The sequence below is a fragment of the Onychomys torridus genome, chromosome 1, assembly GCF_903995425.1.
Source record: "Onychomys torridus chromosome 1, mOncTor1.1, whole genome shotgun sequence".
In the NCBI taxonomy this organism is placed as follows: domain Eukaryota; kingdom Metazoa; phylum Chordata; class Mammalia; order Rodentia; family Cricetidae; genus Onychomys; species Onychomys torridus.
Window position 1 is genome coordinate 112,546,174 of NC_050443.1, and position 21,154 is coordinate 112,567,327.

Genomic DNA, 21,154 nt, shown 5'->3' on the forward strand with positions numbered 1-21,154 from the left:
GAGCACACCAGTGCTGTTGCTGTGACTTCTCCGTCTGGAGGAGGCAGAGGCTCTCCGCACAAATCCTTCATTTAAAAACCGCATCCTCCTAATGTGGCTGTATCATAGCTGTGCAGAGACTTTATGCTCTCTTGAAATGGAGCTTGAAAATCCAATTTTTTTTCTCTCTTAACTGCCTGATGTGAATTGTGATTATTAATGTCTGCCATTATCAGGAATCACATCTGTGTGTTGTCTGTCAGTCATGGCTGGAGTTTGAGATTTGCTGAGGGGCAGGCATCTTTTGGACTCTGACAGGGGAAACCTAGCACAGAGTTAACCCTGTCCTTTGGAAGATGAGACTCTGGAGGGGAGAAAGGTTGGAGTCCTGAGGGCTTAGGCATGCCAGCCCTGGGTCAGATGTCTTCTAAATGTTCTCTGCCTGCTTCTTCCATCTCTCTTTCTCAGCTTTACCCAGAGGTGCTTTCCCACCACTGGCTTCCTGAGTATTAGTGAGGGGCCTAAGTTACCAGACACTTTTGGGTTGCTTGGGTTGCTGTGACTACTGATACTCTGGGACCATTTGGATGCTTCCTGGTTGCTAAGTCATCATGGGTTTGTCTGAATTTCTGAAGGGTCCTAACTTCCTGCCATGCGGTAATCCCCACCAGCAAATGAAACTCCTTCCCAGAGGGACTGGATTTGGGCAAGCAGTGGGGGAGGAGAGGATGTGCAGGAGTTTGGTGCCCAGGGGACATGAGTCAGCTGTGTGGGCTCCAGCTTGTGACTGGGCTGTGGAAAGAATGTTCCAATGTTAGGAGTAAAACTCTCTGGGTATGCTCAACAAACTTGTGTTTGTGCCTGCTTTAATGCAGGCGAATGGGTGGTGTCCGCAGTTGGGTCATTGGGTCACCTATATGTGGTGCTTTAGTGTTTCAGCAGGTGCTGAGATCTGCTGTGTGTCACTTTTCACTTCGGAGGAAGCCATCGTCTTATATATTAGTCATGTTCCAGATGTATTGATTGCTAGATATGATTTGAAATTTGATCATCATTTTCTTTCAAAACAAGTCTTATCCACAGCATCTTTTTGAAACCACACATCCCTTCCAGAGAGAGTGTGGGCGGTGGGGGGAGGAAACCTCCCAGGGTGGTGTGTGGATTCCTCCTTTCACCTTCCAGCTCCTTGAATCTCACCATCTGCAGGGTGATTCCCTCCCTGGTACCCAGGGAGAGAGCCCTGGTCTCAGCAGCAGCTGTTGCCAAGCAACAAGGAAATTCCAAAGTGATGCTGCTCACTGAACAGAAGGAGGAATCTGGCTTTCATTTCATGCCAGCACTGATACCCCTTTTTGGGATTGTGCCATGCCGGGAGTATATAAGATGGGGGGTGCCCCAGTTGGCATCTGAGTGTGGAGTCCCAGATTCTCCTCTGAGGGAATCATTTTCCTGAAACCATAATTTGTTCCTGCAAAGTTCCATTACTTAGGGGAAAAAAAGCAGAGGCTGAATTATTCATCAAGGTTTGTATTAAAGATCTCTGTCCTCAGCGCTGTGTAGGCTGCCGTAGGGATAGGAAAAGAGCTGTGAGATGTGATTCCTCGTCTCAATTAGCTTACTGTGTAATGAGAGAGAAAGGAACCATGAAACAAAGAATAATTATGAATCCAACTGTGTTGAGTCCCTGGGAGTATGGGATGGAGCAAGGAAGGCCTTTTCTGACTAGCAGCTCTGTGGGGGTGGGGCAGGCTGTTTTCTTAAGCACCACCCCATGAGATGATCTATTAATTTACTCTTTTGAGCTTTTTTTTCCTCATATTTGCAATATGGAACCCAGAGTGGCAGGACATGTGTTATAATGACCTGTCTAGTAAGCACTGGCTTAAAACAAAAAACAAACAAGCAACAAACAGCAAAATAAAACAAAAGTACAAAACCCAAGAATAAGTAAATGAACACAAATGGAAAGTTGCAATAGAGGGCTCAGGCTCAGCCCAGTCGTGTCACATGTGGGATGAATGGTGTTCAGATGATGCATGGGGTCATCACTAATCACTTGTGAGATGGAAATACCCCCAACCCTGGGACCAGGAGTGTGTCAGGACAGGGTGTGTCCTTTCTTGTTACTTTACTTTCAGTTAGGAATGACAACATGTCAACTTCCGCCCCAAATTTCTAGCTCCTTTCATAATTGAAGGGCTGCTGCTGGTCGCATTTTGTGTTGGGTGTCCTGATAAGCTTGCCTACATGTTGTCTCATTGGATTCTTTTAGCTGAGCTGCAAATTATGCAGCATTGTACTCTCTGTTCAGACAAGAAAACAAGGAAACTCCCTGCCCAGTGTGCTGTAGTTACTGTGTGACTCAGCTGGCTTTACATAACCCACAATGTATGTGGGTGCTGTACGCTGCCCCCACCTGTTCTACTCTTTGAGTCCTCAGAGATGCCCGAGGTGATGGGAAATACATGAAAATCTATATGGGCTGTAGATGGCTTTTGTGTGGCTTGATTCTGAAATTAGAATGCATGGCTGTTTACCGATTTCTTACCTAGATCCAAAATTATATGCTTGCTTTCAGTGTTAGTGTGAGCCTTGACTTTATTTATTCGTTTTTATTTATTTATTTTGGTGCTTGCAGTCTCTGCTGTACCTGATGCTCCTGATACACATAAACAGTAGATTAGATGCAGTTTGCTAGTTGCATTTTTGCAAGTAATGGCATAGTGATAAAACTGCAAGTGAGGGAGTGCAGGCACGTGCTTTTCTAGACAGGACTTAGATTCTGTCTTCCTACCTTAAAGAACATCTTAGTGTCTTCAGCAAAATCCTTCAATCTTTAACAACAAAGCAAAACAAAAAGAACCCGAAGCCTAGGAAATGTCTCTGTCTGTAGACTGCCTGCTGTGCAAGCATGAGGACATCATGCATGTCCTTAGCACCCACATGAAAGCAGAGGCATGTGCCTGTGACCTTAGCACTTGGGAGTGGGTGGATGGATACAGGTGGATTCCTGGAACTCAATGGCCAGCCCATTGAGTTGAGTTAAACTGCAGATTCCGTGGCAGATCCTGCCTTAAAAAGCAACATGCCGAATGGTTCAGGAGGAATAAATACCCAAGGCTTGAGGACACACCCCTCCAGTCCCCATGCCTTCACAAACACATACTTCTAATACAGATGTGCCCCCTTCCTTTGGATCTTTGAAATCTAGTGTATTCCATCTTGGCCTTCTCTACTAAAACCCACAGACAGCTCAGAGGAGCAGGCAGCTGCTCAAGAAGAACTCTCAATTCCTCCTGTTTTCGTGGCTCCACAGATTGCTCCAACTTGCAGTTTCAGGATGTAAATTTGTTTCATTTTATTTAAAAAAGGTAGATATTTGTTCTTGAACAGGAAAAGCCACTTGGGGGATGAGTACTTGAGGGACGATTTTGGCAGCCTTTTCTGGGTGGGCAACATCTTTTAAGTGTTACCGTGGTTGGCGACAGTCTCCAATAGGTGGGAAACACCACCCCTGTTTTGGTTCTCAAATGCGTTTTGAAAGCTCCTACATGAAAATAATTTCCTGGTAAATGTGGCTGGAAATAATGACTTCAACTTCACTGGTGTTAAGTATGTTGGCACTCAGTAATGAAATATTTAACAGGCGAACCTTTTGAAATGGAGTTGCGCTTTCTTTTGAGAAGTGTTCACAGAGAACTCCACATGAATTTGAGACGAAGTTCTCATGGGAATGGGGAGCTGATTGTTGCATTCTGTTTGCAGTGGACCTTCTGGGGTTGCTGAAGTGGAGATCCAACACCAACCTTCTGCAGCAGAACTTGCGGCAGTTGATGAAGGTGGACGGTGGTGAGGTGGTGAAGGTAACATGGGCTGTGGAGGGAGGGAGGCTTGGTCTTGTGTTTCGTGTCCGTTATCATGCACTGACCCCAGGGGAGTGCAAGATTCTGGTTATAGTCTCTTAGCAGTGACTTAAGCCTGTGTGTGTGCAGTGCTGCCGGCCTCCTTTGGGAAGGGCTATCTGGCTTAACTTGGAAGGCATGGGCTTTGAGTCCACTTGCTGCCGGATGCTGTCTCCTCTTCTGATGAATTCTTCATGCTGTGCTCACGGTGCTCGGTGGCCTCTTTCAGCCATGACATTGCATTCTTCTCTGGGTTCCTGGGGTTTCATGGGACATGGTAGTCTGCTTTTAACCATGGGGGTATCCTGTGTGTCCTGGGCTGTTGCACTCTTACCAAGGTCTTTGTCATCATTCTTATTACTGACTCATGATTCTTCAAGTTACTCGAATGACCTGCATAGTCAGTTCTGTGTGTGGTAGAAATATTACAAGCACCAAGAGTCTGACCTGGTTGTTTTCTTCCTGTGTGGCACTGAGCTCATCTTCTAGCCTTCCATATTGACTCTGGAGAAATGTTAGATATTAATTAGTTTTGTTTGTTTTTGTATGCATTTATTTGGAATATTTTCATTATTTGAGAATTGCATACAATATATTTTGATTACTTTTACCTTCCTCCTCCCCTCAACTCCTCTCAGATTCATCCCCACACCTCTCTACTCCCCTTCCCTACTTCATGGCCTTTTAGAAAAATTTGTTAAGAATCCATACATTCCAATTTGTGAAGCCCATAAACTCCTGGGCATGGAACCATTCATTGGAGCTTTGTTAATCCACCAGGAGCCACAACCTTAAGGAAAACAAACTCTCCCTGAGAAACCATCAACTATCCGCCGCTCCTCACTTAGTAGGAGGGGCTTATCTGGCTTCATCTTATGCAGGTCTTGTGCAGACAACCAAAGGTGTATTCATGGGAGCAGCTAACAGTCCCATTCAGAAGACATTGTTTCACTTTGGACCTTTCTGATCTCTGGCTCTTAACATCTTTCTGCTCCCTCACCCCCAATGGCCCATCAGCCTTGGTGAAGGGATGTGATATAGATGTATGATGTATAGCTGAGCACTCCACAGGGACTCTGCTCTGTATAGGTACTAATGTTTATGTAGACCCTCTCCGCTTGGTGACCTGGAAGCCTGTGTCCGAGCAGTGATCCCAGCTTCTTTAAACATCAAGCTCTCTCTCTCTCTCTCTCTTAGTTTTGTTTGTGCTTCTGACATCCTTTCTACCTGGGGTTCTTCTCCCAGGTTCCATAGAAGGTGCTTGAACACCATTCCCTTGCTCAAATATGTTATCATCATCAGGGCAATCCCTCTGGGCCAGGGGGTGCTCAGCTGGCCAGTGGCCTGTGGAATTTCATAAATCATTTCTCTACTGCCTGATTTGGCCTCTTCAGTTCTTCACCCTCTGTGAGAAGAGTGTGCAGTAGGGGACTGCCTTATCTCTGGAAAATTAATTACTTAAAATGGCCTTAATTAACCGGCAATGTGCTTAACTTCGGCGTGAATTAATTCGGTTGCACTACTTTCCTGCATCCGTTGTATAACCACTCCAACGTACCCTCGCTAATCTCAAAATTTTAATCATCTCCTCAGTCCGGTTCTCATACCAATGGCTTGGACAACGTTAATTGCATTTTATACTTCCTTGGGTTCTAAATCCCCAGTTCAGATGGAAACTGGGTGGATAAATGAACGAACTTTAGAAGACATGCATTTAATGAAATCTTTCATTTTGAAGTCCCTGTGTCACAAATTCATTGTACTTCTGTTGATTTGGTGTCACCAGGAAAAAAAACAAACTAGAATCATCTTGTCCTCTTCTCTATTCCCCATAGCTAATGTATTATTCCATCTGAATGTTTATCTGTGGTAGTGGCTTTCCTCTCTCTCCCACTGTCCGGTGAGCTGGTTCTCCTGGCTGGACTGGGGTGACCTCACCTGGCTTTACCTGGTGTGCCTGACTTGTTCCTTCCCCTCTGCCACCACACTTCACCCATGCTGGTCCTGGAAAGACTTGCCTACGTCATGCAGTCTTGAGGGTCAGCAGGACTTGAGGGGTCTGCTTTTCCAGGGTGCTTTCTTCTTTATTTGGAGATGTTGATAGATAGTGGGGTTGTATTCTGTTTATTCCATGACTCTCTTGTGTATTTTCATAACTGGTGGAGGAGGGGCAGCAACGTTTGATGGATTGAGAAAGGAGTCTATGTTTAGGGAGAGCAATGGATTCTCATGAAAGTGGAGAATGAAGGCGGCTCATTGATTCTTCACTAGCTACTCAGGGAGCGGGGAGGGGAGGTGTCTGAGCAATAGGCCTTTGGCTGTATGTGGAGACCCTTTCCAGATGTTTGTCCCTGACTTCCAGGTGCTGTGCCCAAAGAAGGAGGCTCTGCTCTCTCCAGTTCTGACTCTGAGCCATGCCATTTGTCTTAGTGCTATTGGTAGGTCTAATGCAGGGAGTTTGCGTGAACTGTGATGAGCTTGGTACCCAGGGAGCTTGTTGGCAGGGACATTGGTCTGTTAGCAGATGGCATGGAATTTGACCTTTGCAAAGATTTACAATCTGAAAATGATGGGGAATGTAACAAGGTTGTACAGCCCCAAATAATCAGAGTTGATTAAGATCTTGTCATGTCCAGATTGGAGTTCTTGATGGAAAGGGTAGTGTATCTTCTGCCAGTTTTGTGTAATATTTTCTCAGTGTCATAGAGGTTGGGTAGCACAGTGGCAGACAACCAAGACTCATGTCTCTCTGAGCCACAGTTCTGCCAGTTCTTCTAATTTTAAAGCACAAAGCACAGGTGGGCAGTGGGAACCACCACTCGTTTGGGAACAGGTTCCTAGGGCCTGCTTCCCCAGTCTTCAAAAGGCTGTGACATTTAAGATCCTCTGTATTGTCTGCTAGAGCCTTATGAGTGCTGGTGTGTAGGCGGGACATCTCAAAATCTTATGCAGCTTTTTGGTTTTGTTTTTGAGATATAACTTGTATACCATAAGATTTCACCCTTTACTCTGTTCAATTCAATAGCTCTTTAGTATATTTATAGAGTTGTATAGTTCTCAGTACTAGCGAAGAAGTACTACTTTCTTTACCCACAAAGGAAATTTAAAGCTGTCAGCCATCACTTCCCAGAATCTCTGCCACCTATCGTCTAGTTTCTTTTTCTCTGTCTATTCTGGACATTAAATATAATGGAATTGTGCAGTGTGACTTCTGAATCTGGCTCCTTCCATTGGGTGCCGCATGCACATTCAGTTAGTGGACAGAGCATTCATGCTGTAGCTTTCCTAGGAACTTTCGTGTCTCTTTGTGACTGAATGATAGTCCATTGTGAGGACAGAGAGAGGTCAATAGAAAACATTCACTTTGTTTACCCATTCTTCAGTTGATGGACATTTATTTCTTTTCTTTTTTTTTTTTTTTTTTTTTTTTTTTCAGTTCTAAGCCATGCTGCTTTAGATCTCTGTGGGCAGATTTTTGTGTGAGCATTATGTTTTACTTTGTTTGGGATGTGTACCTAGAAATGCTATTGTTCGGTGCTAGGGTTAATGTATGTTTATGTTTTTGAGGCATTGTCAAGCTGGTCTCCAAAGCCCCTGTACTATGTTATATTTCTCCCAGCAGTAAATACACAAAGGCTCTCATTTCTTTGCATCTTCTCCCACACTGAACTGTTGTCCATCTTTTTGGTGATAGCCTTTATCGTGGGTGTGACGTGGGAGTCTGTGTGGTTTCAGTTTGTGTGTTCCTCCTGACTAATGATGAGGCATCTGTACTTTGTTCCTTTTATGGCCAATATTGTATCATATGTCATTCTCCTTATTCTTGGGCATCTCCACCACCAGGGATCTCACCACTTCAGTATAATCTAGTCTAGTCCACTTTACACCTCTTCTAGGGTGACATACCTTTGAAGTCTAACTTTTTTCTTAATTGATGCTTTGCTTTCCTGTATGGCCATGTTTCTTTGAGTTTCAGCAGACTCTACAAACAATACATCAGTTACTGGTTGTACATAAACACTTTTCAGCACATTGTTGCATTCCTCAGCTGCAGGAATACGCTCACAGTTTCTTCTTGATGGCTCTGTTGGTAGCAGATCTTTCCTTGCTCAGCCGAAACCTGGTGCTCTATAGCATCTTCTTGTCACTCATGGCCTCTTAGACTTGGCTTGTATAGATGTGTATAGATGAATCTGATATGTGCTGATGAAATATGCAAGAGGAGGCTTGAGAAGGGTCTCTGTGTAGAGTTGGGTGACACAGGGCATCTCCTAGCTCTGGTTTTCCTCTGCTTGGCCCAGGGTGACCTTCTTCTGTCTGCAGTTCAGTCATATGAAATTTTGCCTCACTCACCTGCCACCTTAATAAAACCTTGGAAATTAGTAGTTTAAGTACTTAAGTCATATATTTATTGCGACAGGGTCTCACTCTGTAGCTCAAGTGAGCCTGGGACTCCTTGTATACCTTGGACAATCTTCCTGCCCTAGCCTCCCCAGTTTTGGGATTACAGGTGTGTACCACCATTCCTGGCTGCAAGATTAAGTTCTATATCCAGGGATGGGGAAAGGTGGCTAAGTGGAGTCTTGCCATAGACCATGGTTGTCATAGGCTGGGGGAGGTAGGATGCAGGGACTGTTCACTGACCTCTTGTGTCTTTGCAGTTCCTGCAGGACACCTTGGATGCCCTCTTCAACATCATGATGGAGAACTCTGAGAGTGAGACGTTTGATACCTTGGTATTTGATGCTCTGGTAAGGGGGTCTCCTTTTCATCTGCTCAGAGGGTGAGGTGTTCTTTCATGCTGCAGCCTTTGAAGGGGGAAGGGACCCATCTCAGTCCCCTTGAAAGCCTTTCAGTTGTGGAGTCCATCAAAGGGGAAGCCTGGAGGAGTGCAAAGATACTTTGAATATGAAACTATAGTTATGTTAATAACCTTGTGCGGGTAGGGAGATACAAACCTGGGAATGGCCTCTGCAGGGACATTTCCAGCTTATTTCCTCAAGTCACAGAGGAAGATTCTAGAATGGTTTTCTTGCGCCACCACTGAGACTGTTTTGGTTCCATTGACAGGTCTTTATCATTGGACTAATTGCTGATAGGAAATTTCAGCATTTTAATCCTGTTCTGGAGACTTACATTAAGAAACACTTCAGTGCGACCTTGGCCTACACGTGAGTTCTCCTGGGTTCCTTGAAAACCATTGCTGCCTTCTCTGATGTTTGCAATGCTTTTCTTCTGTGACTTTGGCCTATGACCACACATTTCTTAACTCCAAACTCTGCGTTTACTGGCATACTTGGTATTATTGTTTCCTTCTTAACAGACCTAAAAATCTTGTTGGAAGAGATATGTGATAAATAAGCCTCCTGTTCTGGAATGAATCTTCCTTCTCCTCCATACCATCCATTTATCTTTGAAAATTTGTGCTTATGTTCGATGAAGCTGATCTATGGATGCATGCACCTGTCACGTTGCAGCTCCCCAGCAAGCGGCTGATGAATGAATAAATGGATGTGTTTCTGTTTTGAGGTGATTGGCTCTGTAGTGTACATGAAATGCAATTTTCTATTCTTCAAACAGTCTCCTTACTTCGTAAAGTCTGTCTTCCCTTTCTTACACAAGTTTTAGCTATTAAAATACTTAGATGATTTTTTTTTTTTCTGTCCATCTGGGCCCTTTGTCCCCAGCCCTGTCTGAGCACACAGGGGATGTATAGGGCCTAGTCTAGCAAGGCAGGTTACCTCCCGTTTGTTAACACAATTCTGGATGCAGGATACATGGGCTTAAATGTCAGCTCTGTCCTTTATGAATTGTGTGATCTTAGACAATTTGCTTAACCTCTCTGGCCTTCAGCCTTTTTGTCTATAAAAAAAAGAGAGAATATTATTGTAGTCTTGTTTGATAATTTGAATGAGTTATTAGAGTGCTCAGAATAAACCCTGCTCCTTAGACAGCAAGCACTAAGCAGTTGTTGAGGTTCATTTAGCTGCTTTCTCATGTTGGGATTTAATGACATGTATTCAAATTTTGTATTGTGTAATTGCATTGAAAATGAAAAAAAATCACACACACCATTTCTTTGAGAACACCACACTTAGAAGTTAGAGTCTATAAAATGAGTCCAAGGCCCCATCTATGATTCTGAGGAGACTTTGTAAAAGCCTGTGTTAGAGAAAAGCCTGTATGTAGCTGTGAACTGAAGGACCAGTGATACCAGACAATGAATCCAATGGGTTGCCCAACCCCATGTTGTTCTGCAAGACCCTTCCTGTCCTGTATTGCCTGTTTATGACAGAGTTCCTGGCAAGGGTGGCATTTGTAGAACTTCTTGAAGCCTGCAAAGCTAGCTGTGATGAGCATTTTATTAATCTTCCGTTAATGTTTATTTAAAGCTCTCTATTGGTTTAATAGAGATGCCCTGTGGGTTGGCATATTGGAATTTTCTCATAGACTCTCTGGGAAAGAAACAGTTTGGGGTATCTTCTTGCCCTAGTGACCAAGCATGACTACTCACGGATTGTGGATGAGGCCAGCGGATGTCTATGCATGTAATAGGGTCTCCACCTGTAAGCTGATTTCAAAGTTTTCCTTCTAAGTGTGACTCATCAATTGTTTTGAGAGTTGCCTTCCTACTTGAACTCAGGAATTGAGAGCAGTGCTGAGTTCTACCTGGAGTATCTACTGCCTGGTGTGGGCCTTCTGTGCTTGGTTGTTGAGAGAAGGGTTGGTATCCTCACTGGTGGAAAAAAGGAAGATGGAGGAGTTTGGTGGCTGGGAGTATAGCTCAGTAGCTTGAGCGCTTGTCTAGCATGCTTGAATCCCATAGTTCCAGGCCCTGCATAGTCCAGCCTGGTTGTGATGGGTCACATCTGTAATCCCAACACTCAGTGGGTGGAGTCAGGAAGAACAGAAAATCAAACCCCTAGGCTACATGAGTAAGAAGACAGCCTGGGCTGTAGGAGAGACCCCATTTGAGAAAAAGTGGTGTGTGTGCGTGTGTGTGTGTGTGTGTGTGTGTGTGTGTGTGTGTGTGTGTGTGTTTAGTTTTTGGGAAATTAGTCAATGGGAGAAATTAAAGCACCATTTTTTTGCATATAAAAATCTAAATTTATTTTATTTTTTAAAAAATTTATTTATTAATTTTTTTTCATTTTACATATTAACTCCAGTTCCCCCTCCTTCCCCTTCTCCCACCTCCTCACCTCCTTCCCACTCTACCCCCATCCACTCCTCAGAGTGGGTAAGGTCTCCCATGGTAGTCAACAAAGTCTGGCATACCAAGTTGAAGGAGAGCCTAGCCCCTCCCCATTGTATCAAGGCTGAGCAAGGTATCCCACCACAGGGAATGGGCTCTAAAAAGTCAGTTCATGCACATGGGATAAGTCCTGGTCTTGCTGCCTGGGACCCCACAAATAGATCAATGTCACTCACATTCAGCAAGCCTAGTTCAGTCCCATGCAGGTTCCTGAGCTGTCAGTCCAGAGTCAGTGAGCTCCAACTAGCACCAGTCAGCTGTCTCTGTGGGTTTCCCCATCATGATCTTGACTCCCTCTTCTTCTTCTTTTTTTTGAATGCCAAATGCCGTTTATTTGAGGAGGGAGGAAGTCTTAAATACAGGCTTACAGCACAATGGAAGAACCCTGGAGGGCAGAAGTTTGCTTCTGTTGTTTTGTTTTGGTTTTTTGTTTTTGTTTTTTTGGAGCTGATGATTGAACCCTGGGCCTTGCGCTTGAGCTAAATCCCCACCCCCGCTCCTGATGTTTTACAATCTTGCTTCTAAGCTGTTAACGCCCAATATGCTGGATACACAGACAAGGAGCTTCCCTTAAGCATTCAGGAGGGTGGAATCTCGCAGGGAGTTAGCATAGGGAGGATATCAAGGTCAAGGTCAGCAAGCAAGGCAACAGTTACCCAAAACGGGGTAAAAATGAGCTTCTGACTTAGGTTGTGTGGGATGTCAGCAGGTCACCTTACCCGTCATGGAGACACCTGTCCAGTTAAAGCACCATTTTTATCTTTAGGCTTAGATGAGATAGAGGTAAGAATCAATAGTCTCCTGTTGTGTCTGTCCTGTCTGTGTTTTAGAAAATAGATATTTATTTTTACCATATTTGGATAAACTGCTAATCCATTATTTTCTACATTAACTATAAGAGAGTTAGTAAAAAATAATAAGAACACATATGTAGGTAACATAATAAAAAATTAGACCCCACCTGTTTGACATTGCACTTAAAACAGTAGAACGTTCTTTTTTTAAAAAATTTATTTATTTTATGTATCTGGTGCTCTATATGCATATACACTTGCATGCCAGAAGAGGGCGCCAGATCTCATTATACATGGTTGTGAGCCACCATATGGTTGCTGGGAATTGAACTCAGGACCTTTGGAAGTACTATTAATGCTTTTAGCTGCTGAGCCATCTCTCCAGCTCCCTCAAATGAAAAAAAAAATTAATTTTTAAAAATATCTAAAAAAGTTTGTGTGTGTGTGTGTGTGTGTGTTGTATATCTACATATGTCTGTGTAGATGTGTGTACATGCAAAGATCAAATGTTGATATCAGAGATTCTCCACTCTCCATCTTATATTTTGAGGCAAGGCCTCTCAATGAGTCTGGAGCTCACTGATTTGGTTCGACTCACTGGCCTGTAAATCCCACAAATCCTCGTGTCTCTGCCTCACCAGTGCTGTTTTGCAAGCATATGCTACTGCAATGCCTGGCTTTTTCCAGTGGGTTTTGGGGATTGAACTCAGGTCCTCTTGCTTGTATGGCAAGCAACCAACCCACTGATCCACCACTATAAACCGTACACTGTGGTATTGTTGCTTGTTTAAAATTCAGAAGTATGCCTGGAGAAATGGCTCAGTGATTAGGTACTTTATGCTCCTTCAGAGGACCTGAATTTCATTTCTAGCGTCACATGGTACCTCACAACTGCTTGTAACTCCAGTTCCCTGGGACCTGATGCCTCTGTGGGCATCTGCCCACACGTGGTATATATAAACTGGTGAATGTGTACACACACACATGAAAATAAACAAATCTTTAAAGATAATAACATTTCAAAGCTTCTTCATTGCTACAATAATGTACATGTAGGAAGAGTCATTTTATGAATTCAGACAGGTTTTTTTTTTTCACCCTTGTTTCCACTACTGGGGACAAGATACCTGTAACACGTTGCTATCCCACACCCAGGGAAGACCCCTGTTGGTCTCAGAGAAGCAGCTCTGTTCTCACTTCTGTGTCACAGCTCTGTTTCATCTTCTCTGGAACATGATGTACTCCTGTGCACTTGGCCTCTTTCCTTCAACATAATGCTTTGGAGATTTGTCCATATTGCTGTATGTGTCATTGTTTGAATTGGGTCCTTTTATATTTCTTAGTTGTAATTGACTCTCCCATGTTCCGTCATTAATGTTAGATGGGCTGGGGGCCACTAGTTTCCTGGTATTCTGCATAAGGCTGAGAAATCTTGTGTTTTATAGACACAGTGGTCGTATCTCTCGGGTGAACACTTGGAACTCCATTTGTGGACCAGAGAGGCCCATATGTAGTTTATGAAATTACTGCTTTACTTTGTATTTCCCCCAGCAACTTAGAAACATCCCTTTGCATAGATTGGCCGGGTGTGGCCGTGGATGCAGCTCCATTGGTAGAGTGCACGGAAGCCGTGGCTTGAGCCTCAGCCCATTATAAGCAAGGTCTGATGGCACACACCTGTAATCCCAGCCCTCTGGAGGTGGAGGCCTGAGGAGCAGAGGTCGAAGGTCATTCTCAGCTGCATAGCAGCAAGTTCAGTGTCAGCCTAGGCCACAGAAGACCTGGTCTTATAAACCAACCAAACAAAACAGCTCCTCCAATCCACGTTAGTGGTGATGGATCCTCCTCTCCGGCCTCTCCCTTTTTGTACCTAACAGCTGAGCCGTGTTCCAGTCTCTCTCATAATTAAATTATTCAACAGCTCAGGTGATAGGCATTGTATTGCTTATATATTTTACTACTGCAGACGAAACGGAGACAAATGGTATTGACTACACCTGTAACTGCTGCTGGATGAGATTTCCTCAAAGGGAAGGTGTTGATGGCAAATGACTTGACTCTTTTTGTTTGTGCCTGTGTAAGTGATAAAATACCTTGATATATGTATGTTGGTCTTCCTCCAAAGAGTATTGTTCCTGTTCATCCCCCGTACTCTCTTTACTAGGCAAATGCCTTACTTGTTATTTGTTTATATAACTGTATTATTTACTTTCTTTCCCCATGGGCAAGGATGCTGGGCTTGGCACCTGCTGCGGGCATCTTCCTACTGAGATCTTTCTTGTTTTAATTTACATGTATTTGTTTCTTAATGAAGTTGATTACTTAAAAAAAATTATATTTCTCAAAAATTTTTTTAATTGAACTTCTCACATACCCTGAAGTTCTGAATGCATTGGTTACCATTTGAACTCTCTGGTTATATGTAATGAAGCAAAAAAGGAAATTTTGAAGCTTTTTCCTATGCCAACAATTTTGTAAAAAGGTATCTTGGCTGGGTGTGGGGGCATATGCCTTTGTACTAATACTCTGAAGGCCAGTCTTGTCTTTCAGTGCTTCTCAACCCTCTAATTCTTTGACTGTTTGCTACAGATCTTCATGCTGTCGTGACCCCCAACCAAAAAATTATTTCATTGCTACTTCATAACTGTAACTTTGCTACTGTTGTGGTTTGTAATGTAAATATCTGATATGCAACCCCCAAAGGAGTTAGAAGGGGTCAAGACCCACAGGTTGAGAACTGCTGAATAGTCTCAGGGCACCCACGACTACATAGAGAAACTCTGTCTCAAAATATAAAAACAAACAAACAACTTCATCCCACCCCAATAAAACTTCCAAAACCTTAAGATGTTATGAATTACAGTCTCCAAGTGAAGAATTCTTTTGTATTTATTTGTCATATTTATGTCTGTCATGGGATGGATAATTTGAAAAGTAATTCTGATAAATTTGTATGTGTTGTGATTTGTGTAAACTTTTTCATGTCAGTGAGTTGTTTCATGCTCCCAGTTTATAAATATGACCATGAGTAGTACAGTCATTATTTATGTTTTTAAAATTAAATGTTTTGGGGGGATTCAATTGTTAAGAAATAGAACATGTATTCTAAAAATCTTACTTTCATCCTCTTAATAGGGATCTTTGGAAAGTCATTTTAAATTACGTGTTGCTCATTTAGAAATTATCACCTAACAATTTCCTATTCAATGTAAAGCCTTTAGTTGCAGCAAATCAACCAGCCTGCAGAAAGGTGGCTGATGGTCCCGAGTGAGGAACCCTTTCATTCCACCCCTTTAATATTCTTACACTGCCAGGAAGACATTTCATCAGGCGCTTTGTCTGATTAGAAAACCTTTGTGAACATGCACATATTCTCAAGTGGAAGCCAGAATCCAAGTAATGCCCCTGTAAGCTGTCCTCTCAGTTAAGCTTCGAGTTGGGATTTCTGAACTCTTTGATTGACATGTTTCCCTTGGGACTAGGAAGCTGACCAAAGTGCTACGGACCTATGTGGCCAGTGCTGAGAAGCCGGGAATCAATGAGCAGCTGTACAAAGCCATAAAAGCCTTGGAGTACATCTTCAAGTTCATCGTGCGCTCACGGGTCCTGTTCAACCAGTAAGTGTTCAGCCAAGGCCTGAGCAAATCCTCGCTTGTGTCTTCTTTTCCTGTCCCTCTTTCTCTCTCCGTCCTCTTCTCTGTCCTTGGCCCCTCCTCCATCTTCTTGCCCTCTGCCTGTGACCAAACACTCACAGATAAAGGGCAGGGTTGCGTTTGTCCACGCTGACCCTGACTGCTCCCTGCAGAGTTTCCGCTGTTCTGAGGTGCAGAAGTGTGCCTGTGAGCCAAACATTGTCTGCTGAAAGCATTTGTAATGCTTCTCACGCAGCACTGGGCATCCACCAAGGGCTTGGCAGTACTTTTCAGTATATCTTCATAGAGCAAAAAGCCCCACAAGAGCAAACAAAAATGAAACAAGCAATGAGAAGGAAAAGCCAAAATCAAGTTGTACTGCCTCACGTGGGAGCACTGCGGGGGGGCGGGGGACACTTCTGCCCTTCAGGAGAATACTGTATTTCTACAGATACTAGAACACCCTCAGGCGCTCTGCCTCGTGAGTGGTTCATGGCGAGTGACCGACCACCTTTAAAGTTAATTTTGAACTTGAAAGCAAGTTGGGATATTTATGACTTGATTATTTTAGAGAATGCTGGTCATTTATAAGTGGCTATTTCTAAGCTGCACAGTTGTGCTGTTAAAATGAAATCACTCTCTGGTCTCCCCCACTACTCTCACACTGGCAAAAGAGATGTGGAGGTGGATAGTCGGGGTGGAGGGTGTGGGGTGGACTCTGCTTATTTTCGGAGGGCGCCATGTTGTGGTTGTCTTACAGTGAATGTTGTGAGCACATGGTGGCTGTGCTAGATGAATTGACCTTCTTGTGATAGGTTTCTACACAGACATGGACTTTGTGAACCCATCAATCAAAGAAAACGCTGCCTTGGCAGAGAACAGGGTGCACCCCATGTGATCAGTGAAAACAGGGCATAAAGTTCATTGGGTCTCCTGTCAGCACCACTTTTCTCTAAGCTTCAAGTACACTTGCTTGAGCGGGTACGTCCATAAGTACCAAGAAGAAAGGGAAAGAAAGCATGAGGAAATCCACAGCAGCATGCTAACTGACTGTGTAGAGAAGTCGTGGTCAGAAATAGTGGTGCTGCTAGTGACTGGGCAGCCCTTCCTGTGCTGTGTTCAATCTGGGGTTCCCATGGGTGGACCAGCAGTTATATGAAGACCCAAGGTTGGGAGAATGGGGCTTTGTCCTTGATTGGTATTTCAAAGGCAGGTCCTTTCTTTTCACATGTTGGAGATTGGCATGGCTGTTCGTGTAGACAGATTGTCTGTTTTGGGGTGTTGAAGCTGGCAGGGATTTTCTCTCTGTTAAGAAAGAGTAAGGACAAGGTAAACTTGCTTGTGCCTTCCTGTATATTGTCTGATTTTATTTCAGTCATGCTGATGGTGTGACAGTGAACTCTGTGGTCCCCGGAATCTGCATTTTTAATTACTTTCCCCTGGATCCCCCTCCCCTCTCTGCACATGTCATGACTGCACATGCACACATGACATGTAGAGGGCAGTGAACAACTTGCAGGACTTGGGTCTCTCCTTCCACCACGTGGTTTCTGGGAATCAGATTCAGGTGGTCAGCCTTGGCAGCAAGCACTCTTACCAACTGAGCCATCTTGCCAGCTCCGATTTTTCCCATTTCTTTAAATTCTCTCATTACAATAAGGTAGGAAGATGAGTGAGTTAGAAAGAAGACCCATTGTAGTCAGGTGATGTGGCTTTTTATCATGGTTTACCTAGAAATGTGTAATCTTGTCTAATGTCTGATCCATGTGCTGCTGAGTCAGGGGTCTGCAGCCATAGGGAGGATTTTCTCATTCCTCAGAGATTCCTAACAACAGCCTGTGTATTTGGGTTGTCACAGCAAATGACTCTTTTACACAACAGTGCTGCCTTAGAAATGACCCTGGTTACTAAATTCACTGAGATCAGCTGGGTGGACCAGTAGCAAATCCTCCACCTCTCACTTTAGTCCTTTTTTAAGTGTAGAATACGAACAGAGTTTCAGGCATAAGATCTTAGAACCATGTTGTCTCAGATTTGTTTAGTTTGATCAGTCTTGTGGTGGTCAGGAATATAATTGGCTGCTTGACAACACTAAAACTCAAACTGGCTTCACCTGGTGAGGCTTATGTCACCCATCCGCCCTGTATACAACTTGTAGCCTGGAAGAGACTTTGGCTCACATTCACCTGCTCCATGGTATCCTCATGTTCTCAGCATCCAGTGTCTTTTTATCCTATCATCTTTAGAGACTCTTTTTCTTATGACCTCAGTGGTCCTCTGCTCTTCCTGGCATAATACCTGCAGTTTGAGCAGTGCCATCAACGTAGGGTATGCAGCTATGCCAGGCTCTCTTAGAAAGAGCCTCTTCCGGCCTTCAACATGCTGTGTGTGAGTCTCATCTCTTTGACAGAATGCTGTCACATGACAGCATCCCCAGCTTTAAGGGAGAGAGATGGGAACAGAGCTGAGACTGTTTATCAGTAACTTCATCAAAATCAAAGTTGTTACCATAAGTAGATTTGGGCAGAGAGTTCCCACTCTTGTTCTCATACCTTCACCCCAGAGTATCTGTTGCTTTGAATGCTTCGTATTTCCCAACCTCATCTCAGGTTCTGAATTATCTTCATGTGGGCTTCAGGGAACTTTTCTTTCTCGTCAGAGACTCTTGTCACCATGTCACCAGCATCTCTGTGACTTTAAGTCACTGGACTACTAGATGACCAATAGATGGATGGACTCCTAGAAACCATACAGCTGCCTGTAGAAATGTGACGTGAGGATACAGCTTGTTCTCCAGTCTCTTCTCACAGAACTGACATATATCCTACTGGGTCACTGTTGTGAGCCCCACATGGATCTTACATGGGAAATGAGTCTACACCAAAGCAGTGCTGCCACACCCTGTTCCCCGCCTCCTTTCCCTTCCACTTGCCCTTCCTCTGCCTGGGAATCACAGAACCTGGCTTCAGGCTCTTGCCGTGAATCTTTTCCATCCTCAGAAGGTCTAAGAAGAGTTTGCCTTCAGCTCTATGGACTCTGATTCCACCCTGACTCTACCATGTTGTCTGTCTCTGGTGCTGGGGCCTGAACTTTCCTTGGAGCCCCCAGCTTGCTGTTGCCTTTCAGTCCGTCCATGGTATTATAACATAGTACCCAGAGTCTATCTCACTGTCCTCTTGAACAATGTGCCACAACTAAAACCTAACACGGAACCTTGAGTATGACACAGGCAGTACCCATTTAGGTACTCAGGAATGCTCTCTTTTCTGTGCTGGGGCCCTCAGCCTGCCTCTCTCCCATCTAAGTCTCAGCAAGAGCCTGCCTCATCCTTGTTATTTTTAACTAAGTCTCTATCATTCTATTTTACCAATAAAGACTCAGGAGCCAGATGCTGGGGTGAAAACCTGCTACCTCTGAGAGGCAGAGAAAGCACCCAGCTGCTTCTTCCTCTGCCATCATCCCAGAAGAGAGCTTTCTCCTATATCATCTCACACAAAAACTCCTCGAACTGGATGTCCCTCCCTTCTACTTCCTGTGTGTGTGTGTGTGTGTGTGTGTGTGTGTATGTGTGTGTCTGACCTCTTGACTTCCTCTTACACTCTGTTTTTTTCCTGTCAACTGGTTGCTTGCTCTGCCTCCTATAGTTTGACTTTATTTAGTCCTGTTTGCAGTATGCAAGCAGAAAGCTCTTAGATTAAAGGTGTGTGTTATGGTAGGGCTGAGCTATACCACAGCCTGAAGCAGATTATTTTTCTCCAGTAAATAAAGCAATCTCAGGGTTCACACCGTGATCAAATATCTTGCAGCACACCCCAAACCGAATTTCTTTGCTAGAATAACATGCTCTTTTTAAGAGCCAAGATTGTCTAGGGCACACATAGAATGTCAGCTATCTCTAAGAGGCACTGAAGTCTTTCATGGTCTTCCTTACTGACACATGGGGGGTCACAGTGATGTCCTGACCACCCTTGTCTGTCTCCTTTCCTTTTCTCCTCTCTCCTTTATTCCTTTCTTCTTCCATATATAGGTACTAAACTTAAGTCCTGTCTGTATAGCCAATTCTATGTCCTTTTGAAACCCCTTTTCGTGTCCCTAAGTGTGGGTTTTAGCTGCCAACCAGGATTCAGAGGGGTGAAAGAACATCTGTACCTTTCACAATGCAAAGTACACTTGTAGCCATATTGTGTGGGTATGAGAAATACCTCCTTTGTATAGGTTTGGCTGAAAACTGGGATGTTTTAGTATCTTGTGGATTCCACGGGCTAACAAAAAAACCTCATGTTCTTCCTGCCAGAGCTGCTTCTGCCAGAGGCCTCACTTCCGGCCCATGATGTCATGACATCTCAGCCTTCTACAACATGTATTTTTGACTTCCAGGGCCTGAGTGAGTCTTGCCCCATTCCTGTTTTGAATGAGTTACTTGAAGAGGCAAGAGTCTGGCGTCCCAGGCAGATGTCTGGAATGCTTGAACATCAGAAGCTCTAAACAGGTCTCTTGTGGGATATTTTCAGAGAAGAACAAAGCCAAGTTCTCATTTTCTTACCTGCAGTACACATGACCTTGGGAGAAAAGCAGTTGTGCTCACAGCTGGGATTGACAAGTGGGTTTTTTTGTTTTTGTTCTTTCCAGTTGGAATAAACTTTTGAGGTCTATTCTTTTCTTCTTTCAAAATGGTCTGCTGTGTTTTCAAGTATACTATAGATGCTGTGTTAAATTCTGCAATAATTGTGAGTAATTGTTCTTCTGACGAACAGAGAGCTGAAACTTGGGAGATATTGATGTGTTGTCTCACTGCTTTTTGGTAGTGCAGTCCCATCCCATACTCTTTGTTCTTGTTAGGAAGCTCTTTTTGTCTTGAAATGAGAACAGCAGTTCTGGCCCAAACAAATTTGGTTTATGGTGAACTCAGAGAAAGCTCCAGGCAGCCAGAGGCTCCTCTTGCTGAGTGTTTTTCGGCCTTCTGTGTGGGTGGACCATAATAACTAGAAAGCCCAAAGCTGATCCTGCATCAGACCTGCTGAATGCTGGCCTCCATCTGGCTATTGCTTGGTGCCTTGACTTCCTTTTGTGTCATGCAGTTTCTGCTTGTCATCTGGAGTTAAGCTCTGTGAATAATTAGTTATTGATCATGAATAAGTTATGTCGATCTGTCTTTGTGCTCTCGTTCCTTGGGTCACAAAATAGAATGTAGTTCGTAGACAAAGAGCCTGTCATCATTCATGGTTAATGAATTCTTATTGAAAACAGAGCAAGGAATGAGGAGGTCTTACTCATCAGTTTATTTATTGATAAGTTTCTGGGTTCCTTCTTCCCATCCTTATCTCCACTTAAAAGTAGGCCAAATGAGTGACTCTTCCTGATGTATTTGATAAAACCAGATGGAAAGTTCTAGAGACTTCCCTCCTGATCTTTCGTTGCAGAGAGATGTTTCAAAGGAGTCACTGTACAGTGCTAAGCATTCTTTAGCCTAAGCATAGTTTGCCAAGAGAGCAACTCATTATTAAAATCTCATCCTAGAGAGTTTCTTTGTAGGGTTTCAAATGTATTAAAGGCTCATTCATTATACTTTAAAGGTTTTGAAACAGTTATTGT

General features: G+C 43.7%; 1 protein-coding gene across 1 annotated transcript in view; it reads left to right on the plus strand.

The window, feature by feature from the left end:
- Dock1 (dedicator of cytokinesis 1) overlaps nucleotides 1–21,154 on the plus strand; it is a 453,773-nt gene that overhangs the window by 52,094 nt on the left and 380,525 nt on the right. Inside the window, exons 20-23 of the mRNA XM_036177592.1 lie at nucleotides 3,745–3,842; nucleotides 8,543–8,632; nucleotides 8,952–9,052; nucleotides 15,413–15,547. Of these exons, the coding sequence (XP_036033485.1) occupies nucleotides 3,745–3,842; nucleotides 8,543–8,632; nucleotides 8,952–9,052; nucleotides 15,413–15,547 (424 nt within the window). The remainder of the gene's footprint in view (nucleotides 1–3,744; nucleotides 3,843–8,542; nucleotides 8,633–8,951; nucleotides 9,053–15,412; nucleotides 15,548–21,154) is intronic.